Raw genomic sequence first — 18,865 nt, forward strand, 5'->3', positions numbered from 1 at the left:
ATGTAACTTGTGTCAGAAGACGAAAATTGCTGCTGGTGGTGACAGTGAGTGCAGAAGGACATCATGCAAGTGTCGGGCTGTGGCTTGGAGCAGGATTTATCAGTGCTTCAGTTGATCTTGCTACTGTTGCTGTATCTGCAATATTCTATAAGCCACCATCTGAGCTCAGAAGGTTCTGCAGATGAGATCCTAATTGCTGAATTTGTATCCATTGGCCTTGTTAATTTTCCTTTAAGAGACTTTAGAAAACATTCACATTCTCGTCTTCTGGGGTAGTAAGTAATACCATTTTTATATATTTATGCTGTCATTGATCACATGAAACCCCTCTGCTTCACCACAAAGATTGCTAGTTACAATCAGCTGCTTGGACTGACTTTTCCTTCATTGTCCCCTTCTCCTCTTAAGGGGAACATTCTCAGTGATGTCTCCTAGTCTCTTTTGAATTTTTTAAGCTGATATATGGGCAGCAGCTAGAAAATCGTTCCTCTGGGCAGTGCTGGCCCAATACATTTTGTTGCCTGAGGGTAAAGGGTAAGGTGATCCAATCATCATTTTCTACATATAGAAAATGCTGCTGCTGTCACAGCCTTAACTGGGTGACTTAGTCATTGTAACTGTCTTGAAATTCCATGCTGTCTGTGTTAAGCAAAAAACGCATTGTATCTGGGAACCCAGATAGCGAAGTCCTGTTTAATGAAAATAAGTTGTTTGGTTGTAAGTGAGCAGGAATATAATTGCGGCCTGAGTGGACTTCACAGAAGGGCAGGGAATAAATTATGACTTTCTCTTGAGCCATTGTTCAGCACTAGAAATTCCTGATGTCTCTGCTAGTTATCTTTTCATGGACATGATTTGTCGGCAGCAGGTAGATAATCATTCCTATGGGCTTTGCTGGCCCCATACATTTTGCTGCCTGAGGGTGAATGACAGAGTGATCCAGGGATCATTTTCTGCATATGCATATGCTGCCTGCGTAAAGCTCAACGTTGTGTTGTATCTTAACAACTATCCCATAGGACAGGAAAAGAGGTTATGGTTTACACAGGAACACTGATAGCCAAGTCCTATTTACTGAAAATAAGTACCTCTTTGCTCAGTGGGGTTTAGTTTCTCTTTCCCTTTTCTTTAGTTATAGGTAAGCAGGAACATAATGGCAGCCTGATTGGAAGTGCAGGGATTTAGTTAGGGCTTTCCCCTTAGCCATTGCTCAGCACTGGGAATTCGTGGTGCTGCTATTTCCATCTTTCTACTCATCATATCTTAAAATATATCCATTGTACCATTAGTGAGAACAATATGCTACTTTGTGAGAAAATATCCAATTTACTTAGACATAGAAATCATAACACAGGCTGCCTCTCTGTTGTGAGAATAAAAGATTGTATGACCATCTCATTGACAGCATTATTCCTAAAAACTACCAACATGTCCTTGCGTTTGTTTTTGCCATGAATGAGGTCAACAAAAATCCTGAATTGTTACCCAACACCTCGCTGACAGCAAAGGTTCTTGATAATTATTTCAGTGCCGTGAGAACTTCCGGGGCTACTCAGGACCTACTATTCCTAGGAAAAGTGCACTACCCCAATTACAACTGTGTCAGGAGAAAGAAAGTGCTGGCTGTCATTGGATGTCTCACATCCCAAAACTCCATTCAGACGTCCAACATCTTAAATACCTACAAGATTCCACAGGTATGTGTAGAAGTAGGCAGATACAGCAAGGAGGAGGGATATAAAGAGCAACCCATCCTCTCCTGTATGCTTCATCCAACAGTCTGAAAGCAGGTTTTGCCAAGTCTATTTTGATCTGCGCTGGCTGCATTGCTGTCTTAATCTACATGAAGTTATTGGGAGCAGTCATTAAGAGTGTTGGGTCAAAGCATCATATATACGCAAACGATAAGTAGCTCTGTTTCTCTAAAACATCTGAGTCAGAAGAGGCAGAGTATGGTCAGGAAGGATGTCTGGATGTAGTCAGGGATTGGACGAGAGTTAAGAAACTGAGTTTGAATCCTGGGAAAGTGGACAGACTGTGGGTGGCTGTGCCTGAGAGGCTGGTCATCTGCCTGCCTGGTTGGGTTTGCCTTCCTTCTGAAAGAACAGGGTTCTAGTCTGAGGGCATTCCTGGATCCATCTGGATCCATCTTTATGAGTGCTTTTTCCCAGCTGTGGCTGGTTTCTTAGCTACAGATGTTCATGGCCACAGGTAGCCTGACTGCAGAGACTCATGTTCTAGTAACCCCAAGATTTGACTGTTGCAATGCATTCTGTGTGCAGTTAGCCTTTCAAATTGTCATGATGTTCCCGCTGGAGTAAAATATTGTGGCTTAACACTTGATTGGGAAGAACTATTGCCAGCATGTAGGATGATGATGAACAACATAAATCAGATAGCATGATAAATAGTTCACTCTAAGCCAGAAGCTGGTGTTTAATCAATACTTACAAGAGAACAGCAAATTCATTTTAATGTTTATTGCAGACTACTATCATTGAAGGTGATGCACAGTTTACGTTAACCAAAAGGTTTTGCATTGTGAAGGGCATCGTCTATTCTCATTTTTCACCCTATGCACAATCCACTGGCCATTCAAATCCAAAGGAGTCTTTGTGTGGGACTTGTGCAATTCTTTTATTATTATTGAATTTTCCTGCAAGTACTATTTGCCCCTTAAGATTATCCAGTATCTCATTATTAAGATCTTGGCTGGTGGAACTCTAAAAGTGTTCTCTCTTTCCCATTAGCTCAGCTACAGCTCCTTTGATCCAGTGCTGAGTGAGAAAACTCACTTCTCTTCTATGTACCGTCTGGCCCCAAATGAAGATCCTCAGTACGATGGCATTGTTCAGCTACTCATGTATTTTGGATGGAACTGGATTGGCCTCCTTGTTTCAGATGATGACAGTGGAGAAACTTTCCTTCGATACTTCAGACCAAAGCTTTTGCAGAACAATCTTTGCCCAGCTTGGACAGTAGTGATCCCACCAGTGACGCAGCTATTACCAAATGAGATAAGCCAACAAAGATTGATACCAGTCCTGAAAACTCTTGAATCGCCAGGAATCAATGTGATTTTGGTCTATGGAGACAATCAGTCTCTGGAAGGTTTGCGGTTGATTTTATATTCCAATGAAATCTTTTTAATGAACCCTCTAGAAAGGGTGTGGATCACTACAGCTCAGTGGGATTTTATGGCTGTTAAGATTGAGGACAAAATAATTAAAAAATCATTCAACGGCTCACTGTCATTCACCCTCCACACCATGGAGGTGCCAGGATTTCAGGACTTTCTTGAGACCATCAATCCTCTTCAGTCTACATTTTATTTTCTAAAGGAGTTCTGGTACACTGCTTTTTTCTGTTCATTCCCAAGATATAGCCTGTATTTTCCAAACTCAGGGAACTGCACGGGGCAGGAGAGGCTGGAGAGTCTCCCCAGAGCTGTGTTTGAAATGCGAATGTCTGGCCAGAGCTACAGTATCTACAATGCTGTGTATGCTGTAGCCCATGCTCTTCATGCCATGTATTCCTCAAGAGCCAAGCATAAAGCAAGGGGAATCCTTGAAGTCGGGGCCTGGCAGGTAGCTACAGCTTCTTCAATTAAATTAGAAGATATAATAAAATAACACAGAAACAAAGTTTTCTGTTATTATTGTTTCATGCTTCATATGGCATCCACAACGTTTCCTGGTGCTTACCCATGTTAGTACTGCCACTGAGCAGAGGAAGACCTACAGTTCAGACACAAATCACACCAGATGTGCCAATTGGTGAGGGAGATGGGTGTGGGGTGTGGATGATGCATGTGTGACATCACGTCATGAGGTCAGGTTGTTGAGAGGAGCCAGATGGTGACAGTGCGGCTTCAATGGTTGACATGCATCTCCTCTCTGGGGCTTGTCCTCCTCTTCTTCATTCTCCTGCTGCCACCATTGGTCAGGGGCTGCTTTCCACCTCCTTCCCATCCAGGGCAGGAGAAGGAGGAGGAGGAGGAGGAGGAAGAGCTGGCATCCACCTCCGCCCAATTTTGGCTCCCACACCCAAAATTATTTTGGCCCCCAAATGAGGTGGGTTCCTAGGATTGTCACCCCTGGATAACATGCTTCACATGCTTTGGATCCAAGCCTGTTACTGTATGACCTGGCACATAGTTCTGCCCTGAAGTCCAGAGATCTGCTGCTGAGCTGCAGAGACCAATTGGAAGCTTCTAGTATTGGCTCCAATACTTTGGCCACCTCATGAGGAGAGAAGACTTCTTGGAAAAGACCGTGATGTTGTGAAAGATTGAGGGCACAAGGAGAAGGAGATGACAGAGGATGAGGTGTTTGAACAGTCTTTTTGAAGCTACCAACATGAGTTTGACCAAACTGTGGCAGGCAGTGGAAGCCAGGAGTGCCTGGTGTGCTCTGGTCCATGGGGTCACAAAGAGTCGGAGTCAACTAAACGACTAAACAACAACAAGAAGTATTGGCTATATGCCATTCTTGGACTACTTATTTTATTCATCTTCTAAATCTCTTTTGATGGAAGAGATTTGATTATCTGGCAAGTACAGACCATTGCAGATTCATGTTTGGTGATAATGATATTGTGGTAAAGAGGTTTTGAAAGGGTCTTCCTATTGGCTTTGCTATACCCGCAACTCCTGGTTCAGCTGACACCAGAGCTGAAGATGTGGGAGCCCACAAGGGTGTGTTTGGGCCTGTGTGTCAGAAACACTTCTGAGCATTATAAATCATGTGAGAGAATGATGATTGCAAATGATGACTATGCTGCTAGTAAGTTGTTTCTCTGTCCCCACTAGCACCCTCAGGCCTGAGCTTTCACTCTCTCTGGGTACTGGACTAGACATGCCTTTGGTCTGATACTGCAGGGCTCCTCTTCTTAGAAAACAATAACACCACTTTCAAATGCTTCAGAAACACATATCTGAGGAATGCAGTTATTTGACACAACTTGGGCTCATTTGAGAGAAAAAAACATTAATCCATTTCCCATTGTCTACTCAATATTTCTCTTTCATTCTAGCTTCACCCTTTTCTGAGAAACGTCCACTTTAACAATAGTGCTGGGGAAGAAATCTATTTTGATGTGAATGGGGGCTTGGCAGCTGGATACGATCTCATCAGCTTGGTAACTTTCCCCAACGAGTCTTTCCAGAGAGCCCAAGTTGGATGGGTGGACCCCCTGAGTCCTTCAGGGAAGGAGCTCACCATGAATGGCAGCGCTGTTGTGTGGAATCACAAGTTTCATCAGGTGAGAATGATCTCCACCTTCTCCTCCTTTACATTGGCTGATATCCATTTTGTGAGAATAGCCTGGAGACTCACAAGATGGTGGAGGTATATTTATTAACATATCCGGACCTCTGAAGCAGGAGGATTCAACAGTGCTCTCACAGGAGAGATGACCCAAGAAGGAGATGCTCAGTATTAAATGTGGGATCATTGGAATGCATACAGCTCACCTCTGCACATCCACTGCTCTCTCAAAGGCTCCTTGGCTTGCTCAAACTTTTGCTACGAAATATTTCACAGCACCCCACTGCCTCCCATGGTTTCCAGGGGGTTGCGCCCAGTGTTGAGCACACCTGCGCCCAAAATTTCAAGCATTTCTATTGGGTCTTTGAGGCTCTTCCCAGGCCCCCACCCTCCCAGCCACACCTTCTACTGGCCCTGCCTTGTGTCCTTGCTCTATGATAATGCCTCTTGCTTCCTTGGATATTGGATAAGGGTAGAGAAGTTGGTGTGTTTTGAAACTAGGTTGCTTAGGAGGAAAGGCAGTACATAGGCTGACAACCGCTACACTAAGACCTTGGCATATACCCCACAATGCACTCAATGACTCCTGAGAAGTGCCAAAAAGATGATAGTAAGACTTAGACTAGTGTTAAAAAAGAAGTTCCATTTCCATTCTGAATGCCTTTTCTTCTGGTGCCTATTAGACCCCGCCCAGTTCCTCATGTGTGGAGCACTGCTATCCTGGACAAAGCATGTTTCCCAAGCAGGGGGAGCAAATCTGTTGCTATGACTGTGTACCATGCCCAAGTGGGAGGTTTTCAATCCAGATGGGTAAGTGAAGAAAACTAGAGGTATGTGGCAAAAAAGAAAAGAAATGTTTTTGATTTTGAAGCTTTGCTTCAAAAATTAGCATAAAGCTTAAGAGTTGCCATGAATCATTCTGGTACATGTCCATTAATTTTATTAGCAGAGCAGAATGTATAGGCAAAGTCCGGCCCTCCAGATGTTTGGGACTACAATTCTGATTATCCCTGCCCACTGGTCCCAATAGGTATGGATGATGGGGATTGTAGTCCCAAACATCTGGAGGGCTGGAGTTTGCCTATGCTTGATGTAAATGATCTCCACAACCAGCCAATGAGCTGGTCTCTGCACTTTGCTGTGAAAAGAGAAGACAATTGAAGTATGGAACTTGTATTTTCTTTCAATCATATAAACTGTGGATGGAGTTTGGTACAAGTAAGTTAATAAAATTTGGTACAAGTAAGTTAATAAAATTTACAAGTTAAGAATATTTTAATAACATTTATTATTATTATTATTATTATTATTAGTTCTGAGTTGTGCAAAAACAAGAAAAAATAAATAAAATGTTAAAGACAAAGACGAATATTGGATGGGTTTTTGCCAATCCTCTTTGACATATAACGCCCTGAGAGAACAACCGTTGCACATGCTGAAGACTCAACAAACTGGATTCTATTACTTTCAGATGCAGACCAATGTGAGGACTGCCCAGAAGATCAGTATCCAAAAAACAGCCAGGACAAATGTATTCCCAAAAGCATCATCTACCTATCCTATGAGGAGCCCTTGGGGAGAGTTCTGGTTTCCCTGGCTCTTTGCCTTTCTGCTTTCACAATTGCAGTGATGGCGGCCTTCATTCTGCACTGCAATACTCCCATTGTCAAATCCAACAACTGGAGCATCACTTGCACCCTCCTCATCTCCCTGTTGCTCTGTTTTCTCTGCTCCTTCTTATTTATCGGCATGCCCGGGAAGGTCACCTGCCTTGTGAGGCAAACAACGTTTGGCATCGTCTTTTCCATGGCTGTATCTTGTGTGTTGGCCAAAACAGTCATTGTGGTTCTGGCCTTCATGTCCACAAAGCCAGGGAACAAGATGAGGAAATGGGTTGGGAAGAAGCTGGCTGTTTCAGTCGTCATTCTCTGTTCTCTCATTCAAACAGTCATTTGTGTAGTGTGGCTGAGCACCTTTCCTCCTTTCCCAGAACTGGACACACGTTCTCAGGTTGGTCAGATAATAGTGAAATGCAGCGAAGGCTCCGATGTCATGTTCTATATTGTTCTGGGTTACATGGGTCTCCTAGCCACCACCAGCTTCACTGTGGCCTTCCTAGCAAGGAAGCTGCCTGATACCTTCAACGAAGCCAAGCTCATCACCTTCAGCATGTTGGTGTTTTGCAGTGTTTGGGTGTCCTTTGTTCCCACCTACCTGAGCACCAAAGGGAAATACATGGTGGCCGTGGAGGTCTTCTCCATCTTGATTTCTAGTGCTAGTTTGTTGGGCTTCATTTTTTCTCCCAAGTTATACATACTTTTCCTAAGGCCTGACCTAAATACCAGAGAGCACTTAGTAAGGAAGACAAACAGTGCTTGAGGTGGGAACTTGACCTCCTCCTGAGAAGGAGTGAATTGGGAAACATGATGTCCCAATGTAAGGAGATACTGGCTAATCATGGTAGATGTTGAGATTCCTGCTCCGTGTCTGCAGTCATGGAATTGTTGTCTATCACATGTTAGTGTATGTTTTCATTGCACAGTGTGGGAAGTGATGGAGACAGGATGTTTGTTGTACTGTGTTCTGTGATGTGGGACTATTGTTCTTTGTTCTTTCTCTCTTTGCTGTCTGATCAGAAAGAGGACGGAGCTAAGTCAGAATGCTCCAAGTGTATTATATATAAATAAAGGTAGATTAGCCAAAATGCTGTGCTACTGAGTTCTGTTATGCAAACTGTGAATACTCTGTGGATCCTAAGCGTGCTAATGCCTTCCTGTATCAGTCGCTGTAGTGTTTGGGATGAAGAAAGCTTTTGAAGCTCCCAAATGACCAACCAGAAGGGAGAGAACATGCCAGTTGGGCATGTGTCACTTGCTGGGTCCTACACGAGAGTAGGACGCTCCTAACAGTTAGAGGTCTTCCTAAACTGGCTCCTTTCCTTTCACCCAAGGTTGTTGGTGGCTTAGTTGATGTGCAATGAAAGCAGAAGACCAGTGTCAACATGGAGTCCTTATTTATGTTACACCTTCAATACTCTAGAGCCGGCATAGGCAAACCCGGCCCTCCAGATATTTTGGGACTGCAATTCCCATCATCCCTGACCACTGTTCCTGTTAGCCAGGGATCATAGCCAGGGCCGAGTTTGCCTATGCCTGCTCTAGAGACCTTTATAGCTTTACATCTTCATTCATGATTTATGAGTAGTTCTTCTGTTTGTTAAGGACATTTGCATTCCTCTTTCGCACCTAAATGGCTTAGGACAAGAAATGTCATCAGAAGACAAAGTACGATGTTATAAATGAAAGTGTGCAATAAACATCAAAACACCAACAACACAATGAAGAGTTCTTTTTCTTTTTTCTTTTCTCACATTTTCCCTTTGGAAATCTTTTAATAAAAAATGGAGAAAGGAAGGCACATCTGATAAAGGAATGCCAGAAGAGGTGGGGGGGGGGGTTAGTATGGCTCCTGAGGGAGGCAATTCCAAAACCTTGGTGTAGCCACTGAAAATGCTTATCTTGCATTTGCATCCAAGGAGATTTGAGGGAGCCATTCTATGCACAAGAAGCTGGTGTGAAGTAAGCTGGTGTAACTTAAGTCAGAGTAAAGTTATATTACCTCCCAACCACAAGGAATGGGGTTAGGATCCAGTTTAAGTCCCCTGTCCCAGGTCCCCCCTGGAGCCCCTCCCTTTGCCTGCTTCTCAGAGCCGGCACATCACACGGGGCTGAGCGTCTGAGGCTGCAGGCTCTCCTCCTTCTCACCCACTCTCCAGAATCTGCTATCAGCTAGCCAAGGGAGGAGACTGGAAGGAGCAGCCATGGAGAGGCCATGGGATGCTCCCTTGCAGCCATAGCTGCTGTTGTTGCTCAGGATAAGCACTGACTCCCCCTTCTCCCTGAGCTCCTCACCTGGGGCTCTGGTGGGGGAAATAGGGACATTCCAGGATCAAATCAGAAGCCAGGATGGCTTTTGTAATTCTGTGACTGACCCTGGAACATCAGGGCACTTGGACTCCTAGAGGCAGAATGGGGAAGTGACTGGACTGAATATTGAGGTGAAAGATGAAGCATAAATTACTCTGTCACACCCTACTGCTGCCTAACTTGCGTTAGGATTACTTTGTAAGGTCCTAGACTAGTTTTCTATGGACCTTTCATTTTTTGGGCATCTTTCTTCCCACAACTCATAGGCCACTCGTGATCTATTCAGAAAGTTAGGCCCCTTACCCAGCATGCATCATGGTTGCATTAGGGTTAACTAAGACCTGTCACTCCCTCAGTGGAAAGCAGGTCCTAACTAGTATGCTCAGATCCCAGAAATATGTTTTCTCTAGTTGTGTAGGGACTTACACCCTTGGGAAAGGTGATTATGAGCCCCATAATAATCAAAATTACTATAACTGAGCTCTGCTTATCATTAACACTTTATGGCTAGTCAGAATTAAGAAGAAAAACATAAGATTCAGCACAGTAGCTTACACTTTGCTATACATTACACAGTGTATAAAGATTCTTGCCAGATCAGTGCCTGCTACAGAGGGAAGAGGAATTAATCTGAGGCAGGCAGTGTGATGTTAAATAGAACTTTGTGACTTCATCCCTTAGACCCAAAGCCCAGGTTGGAATTTGTTTATTCATTGGTTTGATGGTGAAAAATCCTCCACAGATCTAGGAAGTTCCTAGCAAAGGTCTGTGTCATCTGTATATTGGTACAGGGTTCTTAGTCCTTTATGGATGGGTTTCTGCAATTCCTATAAAGACAGTTGTTGATTGCAACAGCGATGTGCAGGTGAAAATGCAGGTACACAGCTGGGAGTGGGGCAGACATTTGCTGGCATTCAGAATAGTTTTGCTACTGCTCCTTCTGCTTCTCCTCCTCTTGCCTCCTGCATGCAGCCAGAGTTTGAACAGTGCACAAGAAAAAGTTCAAAACAGTTTTTCTAACTCCAGAGATAATATTATCATTGGGGAATTTGTTTCTGTGCAACTTGCTGAAATGTTTTCATTCAACTATAAGGCTAAGCCAGAGGCCAACCCAATGTCATGGTAAGTAAGTTGTTCTGTCTTTTTTTAAAAAAGGCTGATTTGCTTTTTTCGATAAAGCTATTCACATTTATCAAATTCTGCCCTGCTCTGATCTAAACCTCGAGTATAAAGCTTTCAAGCGCAGAATTTAGATAATGTTCTTCATCTTTCACTGCCTGCAGCATCAGTTGATGATTTACATGTCTGAATGGGCCTTTAAAAGATCACAGTTGAGAGTTCAAACCACATCAGACACACTGGTAGCATCTCTCCCCACATTCAGCCACCATCTAAAAAAAAAAAATAATTACAGCAATCAAAGATCATGGGAGGTCTAATCTTGCATCTATATGGAGGGACATACACTAATTCTGCAGGCTTCTAGCTTATTTACTCTGTTGGAGCAGGCAAAACACATTGAGTAATCTCAGGTCTGTAAAGTAAGGTAGATAGAAGGTAGATTGGGATCAACTGGTAGATTTCTTGAGTTATTTAAATCAGATCAGCAATGATGTTTTGCTTAACAATATTTATTCCCTCTTTCCATAATTTTCCCCAATCTTCTAATTGTATATTATGACCAATATCTTTAGCCCAATAACTGATTTAACTTCTTCAACTTTCAAAAGGCATTCCAATAATAATTTATACATTGTAGATAATATTTAAACTTTATTATGATAATGCAACCAGTCATTCACAAAACCTTTAACCTCCTTTAATTTCCATTGCTTATCCATTTCCTTCACTAATTGTTCATAGGTGGCTCATTTTTTACTCATATTTTTTTCACACTCATTGCCTCGAGAGGTGATAGCCACCATGGTGTCTTATGTTCTAATAAATTATTATATCTATCCCACACCTCATGCAATGACTTTGGAAATACATGGTTCCCAAATCTCTTCATGAACTTTTACCTTATCATACCATAAATATGCATGCCATCCGAATCTGTTACCAAATCCTTCTAGCTCTAATAGATCTGTGTTCTCCAACAAAATCCAATCCCTTAACCAATAAAGGCAAGAAGCTTCATAATACAATTTCAAATCTGGCAGGGAGAAGCCACCTCTCTCTTTTGCATCTGTAAGTAGTTTAAATTTAATGACCTGTGGAAATCTCATTCCAGGTTAATGCCAAAAAACTACCAGCATGTCCTTGCCTTTGTTTTTGCCATTCAAGAGGTCAAGAAGAATAATCACCTCTTACCAAACATCACACTGGTAACAGATATCTATGACAACGCATTTCATTCCATGTTTACCTATTGGGCCACTCTGGAACTTCTCTTCACAGGACATAGAGATCCCCACAATTACAAATGTGGCAGGGAGAAGAAGTTAATGGCTATTATTGGTGGGCTCACCTCCCAAAGCTCAATACAGATAGCCAGCATCTTAAATACCTACAAAATTCCACAGGTATGTCTTCAATTTTTTATGCAGAGTTGTAGTATAGATGCAATTGACCTGTGCATGTTCCCATCCAACACCCCTCTTGTGGTCATCTCAGAAATTAAAGGGTCAAGAACTCTAATGGATCCTCTGAGCGGGGTCCTCTAGAACACATCTCATAATTCTTCTAGGTTTCTTGGAAGAAGAGGACCTTAGCTATCCCTAGTCCACTTTTTTCTAGGCTTGAGTTATTGTGTTTCTCCAGCTTCCTGCTCATAATCTACTTTGTGTGTGAGCCTAGATTGCACCAATGATATTTGCTGGGATATAAAATTGTGCAAATTCAAGCTGTACTTTTTGTTTGTTCAAAGACAGCATATAGTTCTGCAGTTTTAACCATACCTATATTCTTATTGTTATTAGCTCACTTATGGCTCCTTTGACCCTGTGTTGAGTGATAAAACCCAGTTTCCTTCTTTCTTCCGGATGGCTCCAAATGAAAACCCCCAATATGATGGGATTGTCCAGCTACTGAATTATTTTGAATGGAACTGGATTGGCCTTCTCACCTCAGATGATGACAGTGGAGAAACATTTATTCAGACTATGAGACCAAAGCTCTCTCAGAGTGGTATTTGTGTTGCTGTAATACAATCAGTTCCAATAGTGATAAGTCACACACCCGAAAACCGTAAAAAATACTATGAAAGGATAAGTTTTGTGCTCCAGTTAAAGAACATCAGTGTAATAGTTGTTTATGGAGATGCTCACTCTATGGCTGGTTTACAAATAGTCTTAGATTACAGCGAATTTGTTCATCTGCGACCAATGGAGAAGGTTTGGCTCATAACATCTCAGTGGGATTTCACAGCTATTTTAACTTGGAATGAATTTCCAGCAAAATCCCTCAATGGTACTTTGTCCTTTGCACTCCACAAAAACGTAGTTCCAGGGTTTCATGGCTTTATTGAGAACATAAATCCATATGAGTCTTCAGTTTATTTCATCCAGGTATTCTGGTGCAGTGCATTTGCCTGTTCACTCCCAAAGTATTATGTATATATGGCAAACTGCACTGGAAAGGAAAAGTTGGGGGGCCTCCCTGGAGCTGTGTTTGAAATGGAAATGTCTGGCCAGAGCTACAGTATCTACAACTCTGTCCACATTGTAGCACATGCTCTCCATGCCATGTACTCATCAAAAACTAAACACAAAGCTATAGGAGATCTTCTGAATGTTCAACCATGGCAGGTAAGATATCGCATGTGTTTATTACCAATCAAATGCAATGAACTATGTATGAGCTTTTGGACTCAGATGCCACCCAATAGCTGCATATGAGCCTCTCCACTCCCTCAGTGATGAAGGCAATTGGGGAAGTATTTCAAATACAATCCACAAAACATATAGCTCCTTTATGCTTTGTATATGCTAGATTTCTGACGCCTGAAAAACATATCTTTAAATCATTTTTTTTAAAAGAATCTTCTTCACTTTGATATGAGGAATTGAACAAAAATGAAAGAATAAGTAAATACATCAATGGAGCAAAACTGGGTTCGCGCTTTCAAAATGCAATGACGTAGTATGAAATGAGGTTGGATTCAGCGACTTTCTAATAATTTGTGCCATAACCAAAGGCCTGTAACATCATTTTGCAGCAGGTTTCAATCAACATTTTTTTGTTACTGCATCCAAAAACAAAATTAAGTTCACTGATACATTGAGGAATATTCAACAGGAAATGGTATGAAAAAGGATTTTTTATAATTTGGAGATTTTGTAAAATTCTTCAATACTCTAAAGGAGCAGCGACCTTTCCATTTTGACAGGATGTTATACCATGATCTTCACTTATCTCAAACCTGAAATGTTTGCTTGTGCAGTATTGACACTGCCCCAGTATATCAAATTCAAAAATTAATGATGTGCTCCTCGTATGTCCTCCTCTTTTCAATGCTCCCTTCTTCTTTTCCTCTTTTACTATTTGAATCAAACCGTATGAGGAAAGGTTGAAGGAACTAGGTATTTTTATCCTGGAAAAGAGGAAAAGGGGAGGAGATATGATAGCCATCTTCAAATATCTAAAAGGCTGTCACATGGAAGATGGAGCAGGTTTGTTTTCTCTTGCTCTGGAGGGTAGGCCTCGACCCCATACTGTAGCTTAAAGTTACACAAAAGGAGATTTGAACTAAACACAGAGAAAAACTTCCTGACAGTAAGAGCTGTTCGACAGTGGAACAGTCTTCCTTGGGAGGTTCTGGACTCTCCTTTATTGCATATTTTTAAACAGAGGTTGGATGGCCTTTTGTTATGGATTCTTTAGTTGAGACTAAATGACTCTTGGGTTCCTTCCAACTCTAAGATTCTGTATTGCTATGATTTTACATGGTATTGTTTCTGCTTGAAATCAGCTTTAACTTACTGCAGTATATGCTTTAGAAACAGCCATTAATGAACGTTGCCATACGCATTGTAGTCCAGTTGGATAGTCACATGAGAAGGTCTTTATGTATGAATGTGGCCTTCTTCAATGCCCACCCTTATAGAGTAATTTCTCATGTGAAATATCATAAACCAGGAACCCTGGTGCATCATCTTCTCAAGGTAGTCACACCTGGAAGCTACTTGAGTAGATTTTCCTGGTGCACTCATTCATATGTTCGATAGTGTCCATCTGTCCCTTTTTGGAGATTTTTAAAAGTGTGGCATTTTTCAAACTACAAATTATTGCAAATTCACATTCAATGATGTTAATATAGTTGCAAGTAGGTACTGTAATCCAAAAGGACACTATATGGCAAATACAAGGAATATAGTAAGCTGTCCTACTGAGTCATACCATTGGTCCATCTAGAATGAGTGAATACTGTCCATTCTGGCTAAGAGTGGCTCTTCAAGGTTTCAGATGGGAGACTTTCCCAACCCCACCTGAAGATGCCAGGGAATGAATTTGGAATGTTTTTAGGGATCAAGGATAAATTCAATTCAGTTCGCATTGAAAAGTGAGCCGACCTAATTCATGCTTTCTCTGAACCAAAACACTGCCATCCTTTGAAATTTGTACTTCTAAAAATTGTGCAATGCAGTTTTCCAGCTAAGTAAAATGTACAAAATGTACAAAAATGTACATACGAGAGTAATGTGTGCTTATCTATATGTGTATATATGTATATATTAGTGAAAATACATTTTTATTTCTTTATTTTGCAAAAATGTGTCCACTTGGCAAAATTGCATGCAAAAGTGTGATTATTGGGAGATTTGCACTAAAATGCTGTTGGGTACTCATGAGGACTTTGGGAAAAATTTCAGATTAAAAAAGAGAAAGAAATAGAAACCACAATGGGCAGATTTGCTGGTCCCTCGGTCTTCTGGATGCAAACCAGTACCCTGTTACTCAGGAATGTTCCATCCCTACTGCAGACTCTTGGACCTGTTTTCTAAACTTTCCCCACCCTCTCCTCTAGCTTCGCCCATTTCTGAGAAATGTCCGCTTTAACAATAGTGCTGGGGAAGAAATATTTTTTGATGAGAATGGGGATGTAGCAGCTGGATATGATATTGTCAACTGGGTCATGTTCCACAATAAATCCTTCCGCAGAATCCTTGTTGGAAGGATGGACCTGAAGCACCCTGGAGGCAAAAGGTTCATAATCAATGAAAGAAACATTGTGTGGAATCACAAGTTTAATCAGGTAAAGCATCATTTTTATTGCTAAAGAATAAATAGCTACATAAATGATATGGATTGACTATAAACAGAAACGCTGCAAATGTACCCAGTTCTTTACCCTTTCCCGAGCTATTACTAGTACTGAATAATATAGCAGCAGAGCTTACTACCACTGGTATCAAACAAGACCCCTATTCCCTCCATATCTGTGGAATGGGAGTGAAATTGCATCTTCTTGCCTTTCCCACTGTGTGTTGTTTGTACAAAATGAGACCTGAAATCATCTGGGAATTGAAATAACATTTGACTAGAGTGCATGGGCCTAATATTATCCGAATGTAATATTCTTACATTGATATACAGTGGTACCTCGGGTTAAGTACTTAATTCGTTCTGGAGGTCCGTTCTTAACTTGAAACTGTTCTTAACCTGAAGCACCACTTTAGCTAAGGGGGCCTCCTGCTGCCGCCGCCGCGCCACCGGAGCACAATTTCTGTTCTCATCCTAAAGCAAAGTTCTTAACCCGAAGTACTATTTCTGAGTTAGCGGAGTCTGTAACCTGAAGCGTATGTAACCTGAAGCACCACTGTACCGCCAATGGTACAGGAATTGACAGTACAGAGGTGCCTCGCAAGACGAAATTAATTTGTTCTGCGAGTTTTTTCGTCTTGTGAATTTTTTCATCTTGCGAAGCACCACTGTGCATTGAAGGTTTCCCATAGGAATGCATTGGCGGTTTTTAAAAAAAGGCACAAGACGTTTCCGTCTTGCGAAGCAAGCCCATAGGGAAATCCGTCTTGCGAAGCAACTCAGAAAACGAAAAACTCTTTCGTCTTGCGAGTTTTTCGTCTTCCGAGGCATTCGTCTTGCGAGGTACCACTGTATAATGCTTTCTGCACACAGAGAACCTACCACTTGTGTGTCTTCCTCTTGCTTCAGACATAGCCAAAGGAAGCTTCATTCATTCATTCATTCATTCATTCATTCATTCATTCATACATAATCTCTCTTGCAAGTCTGAGTTCATTCTGAGCTTTGGCCCACCTGATAGTAACACTGTAACTGTTGGCTACTTGAAGGAGTGTGGGATGCTATCCCAATTATTTTCATGAGGATGGAGTAATCAACCCACACTAATTCTCATGAAAATAACTGGGATGGTATCCCACACTCCTTCAAACACTACATTCTATACAGAAGGGATGTGGAGAAAACCAGGTTATTTCCACCATAACCATTATAACTTGTGGTTACCATTAGAAGACACCTCGTGCCAAATGTGTTGAAAGCTGCCACCCTGGATACAGCAGAATTGTCCAGCAGGGGCAACAAGTATGTTGCTACGGCTGCGCTCAGTGTCCTGAAGGAAGGATTTCAGTTCATATTGGTAAGGATGTGAATATTGAAGCTATGTTGCGTGTGGGGAGGGAGGGCAGGGAATGGCAAATGCTCTGCATTTCAGCCTACACTAATTCCCACATTTTATCCTCTATAATTGGGGAGGAGAACCCATAGACCTCTAGAGATGTTGCTCAACTACAGTGACATCATCCTTGGCTGGGGCTAAAATGAGTTTTAGTCCAATGACATCTGGAGGACCAAAGCTTCCACACTCCTGCTCCAGGATAGATATTCATCTTGGATTGGTGTAGGCCACAAAAGGACTGTAGGCTATATTACGCATGTCGCCAAGAAGTGGTGCTGCTACTTGCCCCATGGCACATTATTTAAGTGGCAGGGTCCTCTCTGGCCTTGAGGACCCCCCACTGAGGATACTCTGCTCAGGATCCCCATGAAATCCAACAACCATAATGAGAAGGGTCTGTAACCAAAATAATATTGGAGCAACACCTAGAGTATTTCACTATAAATACCTTTATGCCCTTGATGCTGTTTCACTGTGATCACAGCAGACATGCAGAGAGGCATATTGAACCTTGTCAAGGCCAGTAAATCTTGCTTCATTCTGGAATGGCAGATTTCTTTGGGAATCCGTTGTATTGGAATGAGATGATTTAAAACACAGATTGCAAATACGAGTTTATCTTATCCCTAATGAAAATATTGAAGGAGCTCAGTTCAGCTACCTTATATTCAGCTTTATCACATGATTCTTCAGTGATGCTGAACAATGTTTGACCATTGAAGGTCAATGGCATGTTATGAGTGGCACAATGAAGAGTAAAACATCTCAGATAAAGCTGAAAAATACTTGCGTATTTGATAACATTTGGAACTTTAAAACATTAATTTCAGATGCGGACCAATGTGAGAAGTGCCCAGAAGATCAATATCCAAATGAGGAAAAGAATCAATGCATCCCCAGAACTGTCACCTTCTTATCCTATGGAGAACCTTTGGGGGCAGTTTTGGCATCCTTTGCCCTTTTCTTTTCCATTGTCACGGTTGTGGTGATGGGGAGCTTCATTCAGCACCACAACACACCCATTGTCAAAGCCAACAACTGGAGCATCACATGTATCCTGCTCTCCTCTCTGCTTCTTTCCTTTCTGTGCTCCTTCCTCTTCATTGGCCAACCTCAGAAAGTGACCTGCCTTCTCCGGCAAACAGTTTTTGGGACCATATTTTCCATTGCAGTTTCTTGTGTGTTGGGCAAGACCATCACTGTGGTTCTAGCATTCATTGCTACTAAGCCTGGAAACAAGATGAGGAAATGGGTTGGGAAGAGACTGGCAATGTCAGTCATCATTCTCTGTTCCCTTATTCAAATTGGCCTCTGTGTTGTATGGCTGGTAACCTCTCCTCCATTCCTTGAGTTGGACACACACTCCCAGATGGGACAAATAATAGTGCAATGCAACGAAGGCTCAGATACGATGTTTTACATTGTCCTGAGCTACATGGGTCTTTTGGCCATCATCAGCTTCACTGTGGCTTACTTGGCCAGGAAGTTACCTGATGCTTTCAATGAAGCCAAGTTGATTACCTTCAGCATGTTGGTCTTCTGCAGTGTTTGGGTGTCTTTTGTTCCATCCTACCTGAGCACCAAAGGGAAATACATGGTGGCTGTGGAGATCTTCTCCATCTTAGTCTCTAGTTCTGGTTTATTAGGTTGTATTTTCCTTCCCAAGTGCTATATTATTTTAATGAGACCTGATCTGAACACCAGAGAACAGATAGGAAAGAAGAAAAAATATGATGCTTAAACCTTCAGATTTTTTTATTTCTTGAAGGAAACAAAATGCCATGAGGAAAAAATGGGAAAGGCAGCGAATGAAGCAAATTTATTTCCTCAGGTTTTCTAATGTGTTTTAAACTCAGTGGTCATCTCACATGATAACTACAATACATATACATACATACATACACATACATACATATATACATAAAAAATATAAGCCATCCAACCATAAAAATGAATGTATCTATTTTATTAAAGTATGCTTTATTAAAATTTGTTGTTATGAAAATGGTCTATTTAAAATAAAAAGGCTACAGTTTGGTATTCTTTATTTAAATGTTTTCAAACAATTAGAT

At 41.7% G+C, this 18,865-nt stretch overlaps 2 protein-coding genes across 2 annotated transcripts in view; both read left to right on the forward strand.

Annotated features, from left to right (window-relative positions):
- The window catches only part of LOC310662829 (pyrin domain-containing protein 1-like), a 742,864-nt gene that overhangs the window by 713,124 nt on the left and 10,875 nt on the right, over positions 1 to 18,865 (forward strand). The window lies entirely within an intron of this gene.
- On the forward strand, positions 236 to 9,006 carry LOC310662225 (vomeronasal type-2 receptor 26-like; the record flags this gene model as incomplete). The annotated part of the gene is made up of 6 exons (XM_083408998.1): positions 236 to 275; positions 1,573 to 1,697; positions 5,035 to 5,262; positions 5,951 to 6,077; positions 6,739 to 7,545; positions 8,975 to 9,006. The coding sequence occupies exons 3-6, from the start codon at positions 5,221 to 5,223 to the stop codon at positions 9,004 to 9,006; spliced, it is 1,008 nt and encodes a 335-aa protein (XP_083265124.1). The 5' UTR covers positions 236 to 275; positions 1,573 to 1,697; positions 5,035 to 5,220.

This window comes from Podarcis tiliguerta (assembly GCF_965153285.1).
Source record: "Podarcis tiliguerta genome assembly, chromosome: 13".
NCBI lineage: Eukaryota > Metazoa > Chordata > Lepidosauria > Squamata > Lacertidae > Podarcis > Podarcis tiliguerta.